Raw genomic sequence first — 17,777 nt, 5'->3', positions numbered from 1 at the left:
TTGGTATCAACATTAAGGATTCTAAATCTCAAATAAAATTAGCTGTACTCTGGATATTTATGGTTGTGCCTCTTCCTGTGTATGACTTCCTGTTCCTGTGTGTCGTCCAGGGCGGTGACCAAGCTTCTGGAGGACCTGGTGTTCTTTGTGGTGGACATCCCCAACAATGGCCAGGATGTTCTGGAGATCATGGTCAACAAGCCCAACAGAGAGAGACAGAAACTCATGAGGGAACAGAACATCCTCAAACAGGTAGAGGACCATATCATTCATAAGGGACAACCAGAACTTCCACAGACTGAAGGGGTGAATAAAGGCTCAGGACGGTTACTTGATTCCTTTTCAATGTGGATACATTTTGGAGCAAGCTCCTTTGTCTACTATTAACCTATATAATGAACTTTGTCATCCTTCACCAAACATTTTTTCAACAAATACATTTTCTTAACCTGGTGGAACATCATCCAACTGATGGAATTTTGTGTTCAGATCTTCAAGTTACTGCAGGCTCCATTCACAGACAGCGGGGATGGGCCCATGCTGCGATTGGAGGAGCTGGCCGACCAGCGCCACACACCCTTCAGACACATCTGTCGCCTGTGTTACCGCGTGTTACGCCACTCTCAACAGGACTACCGCAAGAACCAGGTACAGCAACGTGGTAACGGTCAAGGCCTACTGGTCTGATCCTTCCAAAGCCAGACAAGGCACATGACTGGTCTGGTCACAAAACAACCACTACCCCAACCTTATCCCTAGCCCCTTAACCTAACCCCAACCCTTTCAATGTTTGCTGATCTGAAGATACTAGATAAGGTTAAGGAATATGATTGAAGTTCCCCTTAGTTCATTGGAGGTCTAGGTGGAGTCATCACCATTTGGCTTCTATACACAGCACTTATGCAATTAGCCTAAATACTGTCTGATGGCAACTAAAGGAATACTTTGGGAGTTTGGCAAAAGAGTAAGATCAACTCATGGATAACAGTTTTATGTCTATGCATCCAGTATGAAGGAAGTTAGAGGTAGTTTCATGAGCCGATGCAAACTAGCATTAGCACAATGACTGGAATTCTATGCTACACTACATGACCAAAAGTAGTACTATCAGAAGTTTCTAAAGTCATGACATTATTTTCTGGAATTTTCCAAGCTGTTTAAAGGCACAGTCAACTTAGTGTATGTACAGTGGGGCAAAAAAGTATTTAGTCAGCCACCAATTGTGCAAGTTCTCCCACTTAAAAATATGAGAGGCCTGTAATTTTCATCATAGGTACACTTCAACTATGACAGACAAAATGAGGGAAAAAAATCCAGAAAATCACATTGTAGGATTTTGAATGAATTTATTTGCAAATTATGGTGGAAAATAAGTATTTGGTCACCTACAAACAAGCAAGATTTCTGGCTCTCACAGACCTGCTTTAAGAGGCTCCTCTGTCCTCCACTCGTTACCTGTATTAATGACACCTGTTTGAACTTGTTATCAGTATAAAAGACACCTGTCCACCTCAAACAGTCACACTCCAAACTCCACTATGGCCAAGACCAAAGAGCTGTCAAAGGACACCAGAAACAAAATTGTAGACCTGCACCAGGCTGGGAAGACTGAATCTGCAATAGGTAAGCAGCTTGGTTTGAAGAAATCAACTGTGGGAGCAATTATTAGGAAATGGAAGACATACATGACCACTGATAATCTCCCTCGATCTGGGGCTCCACGCAAGATCTCACCACGTGGGGTCAAAATGATCACAAGAACGGTGAGCAAAAATCCCAGAACCACACGGGGGGACGTAGCGAATGACCTGCAGAGAGCTGGGACCAAAGTAACAAAGCCTATCATCAGCAAGGGCATTGAAGATGAAACATGGCTGGGTCTTTCAGCATGACAATGGGCAATGAAGGAGTGGCTTCGTAAGAAGCATTTCAAGGTCCTGGAGTGGCCTAGCCAGTCTCCAGATCTCAACCCCATAGAAAATCTTTGGAGGGAGTTGAAAGTCCGTGTTGCCCAGCAACAGCCCCAAAACATCACTGCTCTAGAGGAGATCTGCATGGAGAAATGGGCCAAAATACCAGCAACATTGTGTGAAAAACTTGTGAAGACTTACAGAAAACGTTTGACCTCTGTCATTGCCAACAAAGGGTATATAACAAAGTATTGAGATAAACTTTTGTTACAGGCCTCTCTCGTCTTTTTACGTGGGAGAACTTGCACAATTGGTGGCTGACTAAATACTTTTTTGCCCCAATGTATACTCCTGACCCACTGGAATTGTGATATAGTGAATTATAAGTGAAATAATCTGTCTGCAAACAATTGTTGGAAAAATTATTTGTTTCATGCACAACGTCCTAACCGACTTGCCAAACTATAGTTTGTTAACAAGACATTTGTGGAGTGGTTGAAAAACGAGTTGTAATGACTCCCAACTCTACCTTTAATGTAAAGACCATGCCATTCAAAGACAGCTGTAATTGAATGTGCTGTTCAGTCAGTGTGTCAACTATACTCACATTCTGCCTTCATCAAACTTTCAACTACCCCAGCCCTCCCTCCCAGGGTGCAAGACACACACTCCCGCTCTCAGACACACACACACACGATCGCACTCCTAGAGAAATAACTTGCATTGTCCATATACACTCAGACAGACACAGAAGGATGTCTCGCTGCTCCCACTTTCACATACTGTGTCATTTTTTGGAATGGTGGCTGAATTCAGCTGGAGGAAGGCTGCCTGATGTCTGTGGAAAGGCTCTGTTCTCTGTCTCAGATGAATGCTGGAGGCCTTTGATACTGCCGCACTTATACTGTCTCCATTAGCAGGGACCGTTGTTCTCTCTGTAGTCTAATGACGTTACACTGGTCAGTCCAGTTCAACAATTCCAGGAAAATTGGGAAATTACCCATGGGAGAATTGTAAGGTAATCAGTGGAATTTACGTGGGGATTCTTAGATTTGATCTTACAATGAATACTAAGAAATGACTTTACTTTCTACATTAAATTAATTGTTGAAGTAATGAGTGGGAAAGTTAGGTCAGGAATACTGAGACAACAATGTGAAAGGGGGATATCGTGTCAGTTGTACAACTGAATGCATTCAACTGAAATGTGTCCTCTGAATCAGAGAGGTGCGGGGGGCTGCCATAATCAACATCCACGTCTTCGGCGCTCGGGGAACAGTGGGTTAACTGCCTTGCTCAGGGGCAGAACGACAGATTTTTACCTTGTCAGCTCGGGGATTCGATCCAGCAACCTTTCGGTTACTGGCCCAACGCCCTAACCACTAGGCTACCTGCCGCATAGTCGTAGTGAACTAGTAGCAAGCTGGATCACACTATGAACACATTGTCATTAAAACTCTAAATCAAAGTGGCTAACCATTCAACAGAGTTTACATGATTTGATTGACCTGATTCACAATTTTTTATCTGACCTCATGGCATCAATGTAACATTTGCTATTTAGTAGACACTTTTATCCAATGAGTGCATAGATTTTCCTATGTTTGGACCCAGCAGAAATCTGACCCTCAACCCCTAGCGGTGCTTGTGCCATGCGCTTACTAACTGAGCCACACAGGACCACAATCCCAATGTTGGGATAATGTTTTACTAAGATCAGGGGCTGTGTTTGTCCAATAGGAGTACATAGCCAAGCAGTTTCGCTTCATGCAGAAGCAGATCGGTTATGATGTTCTAGCTGAAGACACTATCACAGCCCTGCTCCACAACAACCGCAAGCTGCTGGAGAAGCACATCACTGCTGCAGAGATAGACACCTTCGTCAGCCTCGTCAGGAAGAACCGGGAGCCCAGGTGTGTATGTGTATGTACAGTACCGGTCAATAGTTTGGACACACCTATTCATTCAAGGATTTTTCTTTATTTTTACTATTTTCTACATTGTAGAATAATAGTGAAGACATCAACACTATGAAATAACGCATATGGAATCATGTAGTAAACAAAAAGTGTTAAACAAATCCAATATATTTTATATTTGAGATTCTTCAAAGTAGCCACACACACTCTTGGCATTCTCTCAACCAGCTTCATGAGGTAGTCACCTGGAATGCATTCAATTAACAGGTGTGCCTTGTTAAAAGTTATTTTGTGGAATTTATTTATTTATTATTGCATTTGAGCCAATCAGTTGTGTTGTGACAAGGTAGTGGTAGTCTACAGGAGATTTTACCCTATTTGGTAAAATACCAAGTCCCATATCATAGCAAGAACAGCTCAAATAAGCAAAGAGAAACGGCAGTTCATCATTACTTTAAGACATTAAGATCAGTCAATGAGGAAAGTTTCAAGAACTTTGTTCAAGTGCAGGCACAAAAACCATCAAGCGCTATGATGAAACTCTCATGGGGACCGCCACAGGAAAGAAAGACAGAGTTACCTCTGCTGCAGAGTTCATTAGAGTTAACAGTCTCAGAAATTGCTGCCCAAATAAATGCTTCACAGAGTTCAAGTAACAGACACATCTCAACAACTGTTCAGAGGAGACTGTGTGAATCAGGCCTTCATGTTCGAATTGCTGCAAAGCAACAACTACGAGAGGACACCAATAATAAGAAGAGAGTTGCTTGGGTCAGGAAACACGAGCAATGGACATCAGACCGGTGGAAATCGGTCCTTTAGTCTGATGAGACCAAATTTGAGATTCTTGGTTCCAACCGCCGTGTCTTTGGGAATTCAAGGCACACTTAAGCAACATGGCTACCACAGCATTCTGCAGCATAACACCATCACATCTGATTTGCCCATAGTAGGACTATCCTTCGTTTTTCAACAGGAAAATGACCGAACACACCTCCAGGCTGTGTAAAGGGCTAACATCTGGCACCAACAGAGATGGCCACCTCGAATCGCGTTCCTAGGAAACTATGCAGTATTTTGTTTTTTTACCTGTTATTTCTTACATTGTTACCCCAGGAAATCTTAGGTTTTATTACATACAGTCGGGAGGAACTATTGGATATAAGAGCAACATCAACTCACCATCATTACGACCAGGAATATGACTTTCCCGAAGTGGATCCTCTGTTTGGCCTACCACACAAGACAATGGATCGGATCCCAGCCGGCGACCCAAAACAACGGTGCCACAGACGGAGCGGTCTTCTGGTCAGGCTCTGTAGACGGGCACATCGTGCACCGCTCCCGAGCATACTACTCGCCAATGTCCAGTCTCTTGACAACAAGGTAGACAAAATCCGAGCAAAGGTTGCCTTCCAGAGAGACATCAGAGACTGTAACGGTCTTTGATTCACGGAAACATGGCTCACTCGAGACACGCTATCGGAGTCGGTACAGCCAGCTGGTTTCTTCACGCATCACACCGACAGAAACAACCATCTCTCTGGTAAGAAGAAGGGCGGGGGTGTATGCCTTATGATTAACGAGACGTGGTGTGATCATAACAACATACAGGAACTCAAGTCCTTTTGTTCACCTGACTTAGAATTCCTCACAATCAAATTCCTACCGCATTATCTACCAAGAGAATTCTCTTTGATCATAATCACAGTCGTGTACATCCCCCCCAAGCAGACACATGGACGGCCCTGAACGAACTTCATTTGACTCTATGTAAACTGGAAACCACATATCCCGAGGCTGCATTTATTGTAGCTATGGATTTTAACAAGGCTAATCTGAAAACAAGGCTCCGTAAATTTTATCAGCATATCGATTGCGCGACCAGGGCTGGCAAAACCCTGGATCCTTGTTATTCTAACTTCCGTGATGTATATAAGTACCTCCCCCGTCCTCCTTTTGGAAAAGCTGACCACAACTCCATTTTGTTGCTCCCAGCCTATAGACAGAAATTAAAACAGGAAGCACCCGTGTTCAGGTCTGTTCAACGCTGGACCGACCAATCGGATTCTACGCTTCAAGATTGCTTCGATCATGTGGACTGGGATATGTTCAGCATAGCGTCGAACAACAACAACAATGATGAATACGCTGATTCGGTGAGCGAGTTATTAGCAAGTGCATCGGTGATGTTGTACCCACAGCGTCTTTTAAAATATTCCCTTCACTGCAGCCGACGTGAGTAAAACATTTAAAAGTGTTAACCCTCGCAAGGCTGCAGGCCCAGACGGCATCCCCAGCCGCGCCCTCAGAGCATGCGTAGACCAGTTGGCAGGTGTGTTTATGGACATATTCAATCAATCCTTATCCCAGTCTGCTGTTCCCACATGCTTCAAGAGGGCCACCATTGTTCATGTTCCCAAGAAAGCTAAGGTAATTGAGCTAAATGACTACCGCCCCGTAGCACTCACTTCCATCAACATGAAGTGCTTTGAGAGACTAGTCAAGGACCATATCACCTCCACCCTACCTGACACCCTAGACCCACTCCAATTTGCTTTACCGCCCCAATAGGTCCACAGACGACGCAATCGTCATCACACTGCACACTGCCTTAACCCATCTGGACAAGAGGAATACCTATGTGTGAATGCTGTTCATCGACTACAGCTCAGCATTTAACACCATAGTACCCTCCAAACTCGTCATTAAGCTCTGGACCCTGGGTCTCGACCCCACCCTGTGCAACTGGGTCCTGGACTTCCTGACGGGCCGCCCCCAGGTGGTGAGGGTAGGTAACAACATATCTACACCGCTGATCCTCAACGCTGGGGCCCCACAAGGGTGCGTTCTCAACCCTCTCCTGTACTCCCTGTTCACCAATGATTGCGTGGCCATGCACGTCTCCAACTCAATCATCAAGGTTGCAGACGACACTACAGTGGTAGGCTTGATTACCAACAACAACGAGACGGCCTACATGGAGGAGGTGAGGGCCCTCGGAGTGTGGTGTCAGGATAATAACCTCACACTCAATGTTGGCTTGTCATCAAAAACACTCACAAACTTTTACAGATGCACAATCGAGAGCATCCTGTTGGGCTGTATCACCGCCTGGTACGGCAACTGCTCCGCCCGCAACCGTAAGGCTCTCTAGAGGGTAGTGAGGTCTGCAAACCGCATCACCGGGTGCAAACTACCTGCCCTCCAGGACACCTACACCAACCGATGTCACAGGAAGGCCAAAAAGATCATCAAGGACAACAACAACCCGAGCCACTGCCTGTTCATTACACTATCATCCAGAAGGCAAGTTCAGTACAGGTGCATCAAAGCGGGGACCGAGAGACTGAAAAACAGCTTCTATCTCAATGCCATCAGACTGTTGAACAGCCATCACTAACATTAAGTGGCTGCTGCCAACATACTGACTCAACTCTAGCCATTTTAATAATGGAAAAATTGATGTAATAAATGTATCACTAGCCACTTTAAACAATGCCACTTTATATAATGTTTACATACCCTACATTATTAATCTTATATGTGTATATACTGTACTCTATACCATCTACTGCATCTTGCCTATGCCGTTCATCCATCACTCATTCATATATTTTTATGTACATATTATTGTTCATTCCTTTACACTTGTGTGTGTATAAGGTAGTTGTTGTGAAATTGTTAGGTTAGATTACTTGTTAGATATTACCGCATGGTCGGAACTAGAAGTACAAGCATTTCGCTACACTCTCATTAACATCTGCTAACCATGTGTATGTGACAAATACAATTTGATTTGAAGGAGAGTGTTACATCAGATGACCTGGCCTTCACAATCATCCGACCTCAACCCAATTGAGGTGGTTTGGGATGAGTTGGACTCTTGCAGAGTGAATGAAAAGCAGCCAACAAGTGCTCAGCATATGTGGGAACTCCTTCAAGACTGTCAGAAAAACATTCCAGGTGAAGCTGGTTGAGAGAATGCCAAGAGTCTCCTAAGCTGTCATCAAGGCAGAATCTCAAATATAAAATATTTACCTCTTATTTTTTTGCTTACTACATGATTCCATATGTGTTATTTCATAGTTTTGATGTCTTCACTGTTATTCGACAATGTAGAAATAAAGAAACCCATTTGACCGGTATTATATGTGGTCACTGTGCATGCTCACATGTTTGTGTGTGCAGTACATGTTTTTGGTACAGATTTTAAGGTGTTAATTTGCATGTCTTAATATCGGTCTGTATGCTCTTTATAGCCAGATATATTAATGTGTTCTATGTAATTGAATTGAAGACGTCAAGGTAGTAAAACACTGGAGTGTATTTTAAGCTGCTTAAGGTCAGATGGTATGTTTTCCTGTGTCATCTAATTCCTGTGTCATCTAATTGTGGTCAAGTTAAGCTTTTGAGGAATATTTTATTGGCGACTAATCATAGGTCTATAGAAATGTGTTTTTGTGTACATGTGAATGTCTTTGTCCATTGAATGATCTGATCTGTGTGTGTCTTCCAGGTTCCTGGACTACCTGTCTGACTTGTGTGTGTCTATGAACAAGTCTATCCCTGTAACCCAGGAGCTCATCTGTAACGCAGTCCTGGACCCCACCAACGGAGACATCCTCATAGAGACTAAGTACGCCTCCTCGCCTCTCCATTCCTCTCCTCTTTTCCTTTGAGGAATCAATCAATACCTTATAGAAACATATTTTCTAAACATTTAACAATATTCAGTGGTTGTTGTTCTCTAGTCTATCACAGGTTGTTCTAGTATGGCAGATAAAGAGCTCGATATTCAGTGTAGTACTACTCTCTTTAGTGAAGTGTGTTCAGTTGGAACTCTTTGTTGTACAGATCAAGTTGCTCAACGTGACAATATGATGGAGTGTTTACTCCTGGAGCACCCACACGGTGACCTTGAGCTCTACAGAACAATGAGTCCTCATGGTTGTCCTAATGGACCTGCCTAACTACAGTGCCTTCAGAAAGTATTCACACACCTTGACTTTTTCCACATTACCATGACACATGCAGCACAGGGTGGTCCAGCCTGCACACACAACCAGGCTTATGGTTAATAATATATGGTATGATCATTTAGCAATATACAGTGCCTTCAGAAAAGGCACATTTTGATGTGTTACGGCCTGAATTTAAAATGAATAAAATTTAGATTTTTTTTTGTCGCTGGCCTACACACAATACCCCATAATGTCAAAGTGGAATGTTTTTCAAAATGTTTACAAATTAATTAAAACAGCTGAAATGTCTTCAGTCAATAAGTATTCAACCCTTTTGTTATGGCAAGCCTAAACAAGTTCAAGAGTAAAAATATGCTTAACAAGTCACATAACAAATTAAATTGACTCACATGATTTTTGAATGACTACCTCAGCTCTGTATCCCACACACAATTATCTGTAATATCCCTTAGTCGAGCAGTGAAATTCAACCACAAAGACCAGGGAGGGTTTCCAATGCCTAACAAAGGAGGGCACCTATTGGTAGATGGGTAAAAAGAAAAAAAGCAGACATTGAATATCCCTTTGAGGATGGTGAAGTTATTAATTACACCTTGGATTGTTTATCAATAGACCCAGTCACTACAAAGATCAATACACCCAGTCCTTCCTAACTCAGTTGCCGGAGAGGAAGGAAACAACTCAGGGATTTCACCATGAGGCCAGTGGTGACTTTAAAATAATTATAGAGTTTATTGGCTGTGATAGGAGAAAAGTGAGGATGGATCAACGTTGTAGTTACTCCACATTACTATCCTAATTGACAGAGTGAAAATAAGGAAGCCTGTATAGAATAAAACATATTCTAAAACATGATTTCTGTTTACAACAAGGCGCTAAAGTAATATTGCAAAAAAAAAAATGCAAAAAATTGGTAAAGCAATCTCCTGAATACAAAGTGTTATGTTTGGGGCAAATCATATACAGCACATTACTGAGTACCACTCCATATTTTCAGTCATAGTGGTGGCTACATCATCCTGTGGGTATGCTTGTAATCGTTAAGGACTGGGGAGATTTTCAGGATAAAAAATAAACAGAATGGAGCTAAGCACAGACAAAATCTTAGAGGAAAACCTGTATCAGTCTGCTTTACACCAGACACTGTGAGAGGAATTCACCTTTCAGCAGAGCAGGACAATAACCTACAACACAAGGCCAAATCTACACGGGAGTTGCTTACCAAGAAGACGGTGAATGTTCCTGACTGGCAGAGGTAAAGTTTTGACTTAAATCTGCTTGAAAATCTATGTCAAGTCCTGAAAATGGTTGTCTAGCAATGATCAACGACCAATTTGATAGAGCTTGAAGAATTTTGGAAAGAATAATGGGAAAATGTTGCACAATCCAGGTATGGAAAGCTTTTAGACTTACTCAGAAAGATGCCAAATGTGGCTCTACGAAGTATTGACTCAGGTGTGTGAACTTTTATTAATTAGATATTTCTCTATTTCATTTTCAATAGATTTTCAATCATTTCTAAAATCATGTTTTCACTGTGTCATTATAGGGTATTGTGTGTAGATACTTTGCATTTGAGCTGTAACTCAACACAATGTGGAATAAGTCAAGGGGCATGAATACTTTCTGAAGGCCCTGTAGTAGAGAACAACATGTAGCCATTCAATAAACGTCTGTTCTTTCAGACAAAAAAATGCTTGACGATTGCAAAACACTTAATATCTTCATGTGTGCCATGGCTGCATTCATTTGTACCTATGTGTTCTGTTCTCAGTGCTACACAAATGAAGAGGCAGGTTTACCCCTCTCAGAACTCCATGTGAAGCTTTTTGGTTCAACCAAAGTGTATTCCTGAGCTATAAGAGGCCGATGACGGGGATTAAGGCAGCCCCCCGCACCTCTCTGATTCAGAGTGGTTGAGTTAAATGAGGAAGACACATTTCAATTGAATGTATTCAGTTGTGCAACTGACTAGCTAGGTGTCCCCCCTTTCCCCTAAATGTGTTAGTAGTGTGTATCGTCACGCCAGCATGTTTGTATGTACCTCAAGGATGGTCAACTGGCTGTGTGTGCAGGCTTTTGTTCTAGCCCAGCTCCAACACGCCTGATTCAGCTAATCTGCGTTTGGTCTTCAATTTAGACCACATTTACTTTACCAGTGTTTCCGAGCAGGGCTGGTACAAGACTGGTGCTGTCCAGGTTTGAGATCAAATACTGTTTCCACTCCCTGAATAGTCATGGTTGTGATTGGTGATTGGGTAATCTGAACCTAGATCTGTGGCTACACGGTTTATCACTATTCCTCTCCTCCCCAGACTGGTGCGGTCTAAGTTTTGAAATCAGGGCTGCGATTCAAACTCATAAAATACCCCCTCGCCTTATGCCTTTGGGGGAATCCCCGTCAACATCTTGGTGGTCCAAATGATTAGCCAAACAAGGGAAGTTTGTAACGTAAGCCCCTCAGTCCTCGTTTTTAGTTGAGTTTGCGAGTGTACGATTATGTTCTCTCCGAGGCCTGAAACTCTCCATAATTCAATTCGCAACGATTGTACATCCGCTAAGAAAAGTCTGTGATTAAAAACAACATCAATGGAGAAGTCAACATACAAGTGTAAGTAAAAAAGGCTACTAATGCACACGACGGCACAAACACGTATCGTTAAAGTAATTATGTTTTTGTTTGGTTAGCTTTTGGAAATTGTAGAAATAAAAAAAATGTCCTTCTTCAGAAGTTCCAGCTAGGCAGGCTAACGCTAGTTAGCTAATTCATTTGCTAGCTATCGTACAGTAGGCATATATTAATAATTATATAGTTAATATAAGTGGACATGCAATCATAATTGACTGTAGCGCATATAAAGAACCCACAAGCTACCTGTGGCTGAAAACGCAATCACCGTGGGATGAACGAGTGATGAATTTCCGGGTAAGGGTGGTCCATTTAAAAGTCATTCCTTCCTCCCTCGCCCCTTGCCCTGCAAGTGTATACTCGCCACACTTCATGATACGTCATCAGAAGTGTCCACTTAATTTGAGGGCTGAGGGGATAGGGTGTGTCTTTTAAGTGTTTGGACTGCTGGCCAAATGTTGTTTCCCCCCTGATAATTATTGCTGATAGGGTATTCTGATCTTAGATCTGTTCTTATAGGGATGACTTCTTCGCCCCTTCCCAGATTGGTGCTGTCAAGGTTTGAGATTGAGGAAGCGTCCATCGGAGAGAACTCCGTGGAGTCTGAGGAGGACGAGGAGGAGGTGTGGCTATTCTGGAAGGACAGCAGTAAGGAGATCAGAAGTAAGAGCATCAGAGAACTTGCCCAGGATGCCAAGGAGGGCGCCAAGGAGGACCAAGAGGTGGTCAGCTACTACAGGTTAGAAACAACACCAGGCCTTTTCTCCTCTTTACTGTCTGTGACTGTAGACGATGGATAACTTCTGTGTTGGTCGAGATGCTAGTATGTGTGTATATGTGGGTTTCATCCTTGCTTTTGTAAATGGGGTCCTGTACATTGGGAGTGGATGAGGTAAGTACCCACCCTCTCCCCTTAGAAGTCCCTATGAGTACTTGGTAAAGGTCCAATATCAATGGAATCATTCATAATCCACTTTTATTCTGAAACTAATGATATGAATTGATTATTAAAGTACCAGGAAGTAGAGAACCAGCATGCACCATTAACCTTTCTGTTTGTTGTCTCCCTCCTTGCCTCTGTGTCTCTAAATGTCTAAGCAGTGATGCCCCTGTCCCTACTCCTCTTTCTCCCAGGTACCAGCTGAACCTGTTTGCGCGGATGTGTCTGGATCGTCAGTATTTGGCCATCAATAAGATCTCTGGCCAGCTGGACGTGGACTTGATCCTGCGCTGCATGTCTGATGAGGACCTGCCTTACGACCTGCGCGCTTCCTTCTGCCGAATGATGCTGCACATGCATGTGGACCGCGACCCCCAGGAACAGGTCACGCCTGTAAAGTATGCCCGCCTATGGTCTGAGATCCCCTCTGAGATCGCCATTGACGAGTGAGTGGCAGGGCCGACAGCCTATCAGGGTTGGGGAAAGGATTTAGTAGCTGGGACAATGGTCTATCAGGGTTGAGGAAAGGAATGATTAGCATGTCCATTGGCCATCAGGAATGGAGTAAGTGCAGTGAAGGAGTGAATACAATGTCATAGCCTTAGCAGTCTTGTGTAGTGTGAGAGTAGCATTAACATGGTAAGAGTTACAGAGTCATAAGTTGTCACCTGTCCCCTACCTGTATCCCTTGGTCCCAGCTATGACAACGACGGTACATCCAAGGATGAGATCAAGGAGCGTTTTGCCCTGACCATGGAGTTTGTCGAGAACTACCTAAGAGACGTGGTGTGTCAGAGCTTCCCATTCTCCGACAAGGAGAAGAACAAACTCACCTTCGAGGTAATTGGTTATAGCAGAATGAGTCTCAGTAGGACATGGATTTGCACTAGCTTTGTTCTCGCTTCCCATCTCTTTTGGTCTGTTCCCAGGTAGTGAATCTATCCAGGAACCTCATCTACTTTGGCTTCTACAACTTCAGTGACCTGCTGAGGCTAACTAAGATCCTACTGGCCATCCTGGACTGTGTCCACGTTAGCACCATCTTTCCCATCAACAAGCTGGAGAAGGGAGACGAGACTAAAGGTAGGACACAGTAACACACTGCCCCCCAGAGGGGTGAAATATCAAACATCAGTGGGGCTTGAATAGATTTGCAAACTTCCAGAAACATTCCTAAAGTTCCCAGGTTTTTCTCAGAGATTCTGGGATTTTGCAACCCTGAGCTTGAGCATTATTCACCCCATGGCCAACAAAGGACCGAACAATTGTGCTCTCTAATGGAAAGACTACTGTATTTATTTATTTTTTACTTTTGTGTTTTACTAAGAAAAGGCTGTATGCTTTTTATTTAAGTAGTATTTGTTCAGGAAGTGGAAATGTGTCTAATAATCTATAAGACGTTTGTTAATGGATATTTATATTTTGTGTTTTAAGTTATCATTTCAGTTTTACTTGGTGTTATCACTGTTACACACAATGGTTGGCCCAATCATGTGTGCCTGCGTGCATTTCCAGGCAGTAACGTGATGCGCTCCATCCACGGAGTGGGGGAGCTGATGACCCAGGTGGTCCTGAGAGGAGGGGGTTTCCTGCCTACCAACCCCATCAACCCCCCCAACGGGGACCAGGTCAAGACACAAACAGAGCCGGAGAAACAGGACATCCTTGTCATGGACACCAAGCTCAAGATCATAGAGATACTACAGGTAGAAAGGCACACACACACACACACACACACACTACCACTATCGATGCATACATGCAGTGGACATACTGTATACACTCCTTTGCAAATGTCCCTCCCCCAAACTTGGTTCCCCTCCTTAACCCCAACCACTCATTCATAACCCCCATTGCTTATCCTAATATAATCCCTCTACTATACAATAGTCTTACTCATTTAGTATGTGTCATGTTCCTCCCGTCTCAATGCAGTTCATTCTGAATGTGCGACTGGACTACCGGATCTCCTGTCTGCTGTGTATCTTTAAGAGGGAGTTTGATGAGAGCAACTCCCAATCTGATCTGTCTATAGCAGGAACCCACGAGGGACCAAACAACATGCCAGGTGGGAGAAGAAATCATCTTATGACAGCCATCACTTGGCGTGACACCTTTTTGTGTGTTACTAAGTTCACTGAATTGTTTTCTCAGGAGCTCTGGACTTTGAGAACATAGAGGAGCAGGCAGAGGGGATATTTGGTGGAAGGTAACTGTTGTGATACGCTAAACCTGCAACAATTAGTCTGGCTCATTTCAGTTCATTTTTCATACTTGGCATGGCCAATTCAGTTTGTTGTTTGTGAATGTGTTCAAATATGCGTGCTTGTGTGCCCACACCCAGTGAGGAGAACACCCCTTTGGACCTAGATGACGATGGTGGTAGGACCTTCCTGAGGGTCCTGCTCCACCTGACCATGCATGACTACCCTCCCCTGGTGTCCCGAGCCCTCCACCTGCTCTTCAGACACTTCAGCCAGAGACAGGAGGTTCTACAGGCCTTCAAACAGGTACTCTACTGCTACCCACCCACCATACAACTAGTATACTGTATATAGTAATGATGCATGGGCCAGGGTTCTTTATGATACGCATCTGACCTGCAGTAAAAAAAAACTTCAGCCGCCTAATGTAATATAATAGAAACGATGACCCACATCTCATTTAAAGTAGCCAATTCTAAATGTATGAGTAGATTGTATAAACAGAAAGACCAGGGTTTTGAGCTGATTCATGAATCACAAAAGCATGCCCATTAGCTATACTAATTTGCAGAGGTGGGACACAGTCATTGTTTTACAAGTCACAAGTAAGTCACAAGTAAGTCTCAAGTCTTAGCTCTCAAGTCTCAAGTCAAGACCGACAAGTCGGTCCTAAACAAGTCATAATCTGCTCTTCACCAAATGTAATACCATTTCATAAGAGTAATAGTTTGTATAATAAATGTACGCAAATCATGAATGCTTTTAAAAATGTATATATTTATTACTTTCCAAATAAACTTTATATTTCCATGGAAATACATGGGTAGCCATGAGAAAGACCCGCCCCCCCATAGTGATCGACTACTGAGGATCGGGCTCAATCGGGGGCGCAATCGTGCAATGTAGGCTTGTACACAATCACCCAACCTTAACACACACACACACACACACACTCTCTCTCTGTGTGGTTACAGTAGGCTAACGTATGTTAATGGTTTCAGGAACAGCAGTAACATCAGGCAGGATTTAGGCTACCAACAGCCTAGCCAGTTTGTAGCTCAATCTTGGGTGCAATGATCACGTTCCCGCACTGACTGACTGTGTGGAGGCTCATTGATTTAACGTTACGTTAGCCTACATGCTACACTAGCAAAGTTATATAAAGCTGTCGGCTATATTAGCCACGACTTACCGTTCTTTGTGCAGCTTCAAATGTCGAACAAAGTTGGAAGTTGTTGCACCTCTGTCTGTCATTTTCTTCCTGCATGTTTTGCAAGTTGCAATCCATTTTTTGTTGAAACAGCGTAGTCTTTATTTCCGAAAATAATAATTTTGGGTATCATCTTTCCAAGGGCTCCATCTGAATTCACCTGCCGATGTTCCTCTGCACTGCCACGTGAAACTTTTTCTCAGCTGGCACAATTTGATTGGTTGCTGTCTGATTCAAACTGTAATCCGTTAAATGAAGAGTTGATGCGCTGCAAACTTTTTTTAATAGCATCATTTTTAATATTTGGGCTTGAGGAGGACATCAAATCAGTTCGAGTCAAAAGGCTCAAGTCCAAGTTAAGTCATGAGTCATTGGTATTAAAGTTGAGTTGCAAGTCATCATATTTGGGACTCAAGTCTGACTCGAGTCCAAGTCATGTGACTCAAGTCCACACCTCTGCTTATTTGGACATATTGTTATGCACTTATTGTGTGTTTTTCTGAATACGAATGTCTGCTAAATGACTAAAATGTTAAATGTAGTCCTATTAGTCATACTGTCATACATACAGAATAGTCATACCATTACACTGTAGCCTACCAATGACCCCATTACTCACTTACCTAATATTCTTAGAGTAATTCCAATTATCCTAACAGACTATAAGTACCCGGTAGGGCTTTAGTCATGCTTGACCAGTAAATTACTTCATGACCTGACCAGGAAAACCTTTAGATATACACTCCAACTAGGGCCCAGAGTTGATCCTAGTCCAATCACATGACCAGGTAAAACTCTTGTTCGTCTCTAATCATAAACACCATGCAACCATCCAAAATCTGGTGTCCTCCATACTGGTGTCCTACCGGTGGGTTGCCCATGCCTCCAGGTCCAGTTGCTGGTGACCAGTCAGGATGTGGAGAACTACAAACAGATCAAGTCAGACCTGGACCAGCTACGCTCCATTGTGGAGAAGTCTGAGCTGTGGGTCTACAAGAGACTAGGGCCAGACGAGGGCATGGACACTGGGGAACACTCTGCCGAGTCTCAACACAAGAAGGTACGGTAGTAGTCCGAGAAGGTACAGTAGTCGATTCAGATTCAGAGTGTTTGATAGGCACATCTACAGGGTTGCAGGTGTGATTGCAGGGTACAGTGAAAATCTTAGGCTTTGAGCAACATGCAGGACTCTAATTGTTCAATAAGGTACGGTAGTAGTCCAAGAAGGTATGGTAGTAGTCCAAGAAGGTATGGTAGTAGTCCAAGAAGGTACGGTAGTAGTCCAAGAAGGTACGGTAGTAGTCCAAGAAGGTACGGTAGTAGTCCAAGAAGGTACGGTAGTAGTCCAAGAAGGTACGGTAGTAGTCCAAGAAGGTACGGTAGTAGTCCAAGAAGGTAGTCCAAGAAGTAGTAGTCCAAGAAGTAGTCCAAGAAGGTACCAGAAGGTATAGTCCAAGAAGGTACGGTAGTAGTCCAAGAAGGTACGGTAGTTGTCCAAGAAGGTACGGTAGTTGTCCAAGAAGGTACGGTAGTAGTCCAAGAAGGTACGGTAGTAGTCCAAGAAGGTACGGTAGTAGTCCAAGAAGGTACGGTAGTAGTCCAAGAAGGTACGGTAGTAGTCCAAGAAGGTACGGTAGTAGTCCAAGAAGGTACGGTAGTTGTCCAAGAAGGTACGGTAGTTGTCCAAGAAGGTACGGTAGTAGTCCAAGAAGGTATGGTAGTATGCATCCACAGAACAGGAGTTAGCCACCTAGTGCTTAGCTCTGTGTGTTAAACTATGGCAATAGAGCGTTGGTGTTAGCCTGCTAGCTATCCTTTGGGAGAAATGCATTGGCTAATGGTCTTGTTCTTTAGGGTGACTCCAACTCAAGTGGCTCAGACAAACCAAAGAAACCAGAGAGCACCAGCAGCTACAACTACAGAGTGGTGAAGGAGGTAAAGTCTAAACAGTCTTTTTAACTTTTCATTATACTGTGTTAT

General features: G+C 43.3%; 1 protein-coding gene across 5 annotated transcripts in view; it reads left to right on the top strand.

The window, feature by feature from the left end:
• LOC115140382 (inositol 1,4,5-trisphosphate receptor type 1-like) overlaps nt 1-17,777 on the top strand; it is a 207,660-nt gene that overhangs the window by 41,174 nt on the left and 148,709 nt on the right. For all 5 annotated transcript variants that reach the window (XM_065001818.1, XM_065001816.1, XM_065001812.1 and 2 more), the window contains exons 15-28: nt 111-252; nt 490-648; nt 3,651-3,823; nt 8,349-8,468; nt 11,988-12,182; nt 12,578-12,829; nt 13,082-13,223; nt 13,313-13,466; nt 13,899-14,089; nt 14,319-14,451; nt 14,538-14,592; nt 14,728-14,893; nt 16,687-16,857; nt 17,652-17,732. In XM_065001818.1, coding sequence (XP_064857890.1) covers nt 111-252; nt 490-648; nt 3,651-3,823; nt 8,349-8,468; nt 11,988-12,182; nt 12,578-12,829; nt 13,082-13,223; nt 13,313-13,466; nt 13,899-14,089; nt 14,319-14,451; nt 14,538-14,592; nt 14,728-14,893; nt 16,687-16,857; nt 17,652-17,732 — 2,134 coding nt within the window. The remainder of the gene's footprint in view (nt 1-110; nt 253-489; nt 649-3,650; nt 3,824-8,348; nt 8,469-11,987; nt 12,183-12,577; nt 12,830-13,081; nt 13,224-13,312; nt 13,467-13,898; nt 14,090-14,318; nt 14,452-14,537; nt 14,593-14,727; nt 14,894-16,686; nt 16,858-17,651; nt 17,733-17,777) is intronic.

The sequence above is a fragment of the Oncorhynchus nerka genome, linkage group LG2, assembly GCF_034236695.1.
Source record: "Oncorhynchus nerka isolate Pitt River linkage group LG2, Oner_Uvic_2.0, whole genome shotgun sequence".
In the NCBI taxonomy this organism is placed as follows: Eukaryota; Metazoa; Chordata; class Actinopteri; order Salmoniformes; family Salmonidae; genus Oncorhynchus; species Oncorhynchus nerka.
The sequence above is the reverse complement of the archived record's forward strand: the minus strand, read 5'-3'. Positions and strand labels throughout refer to the sequence as shown.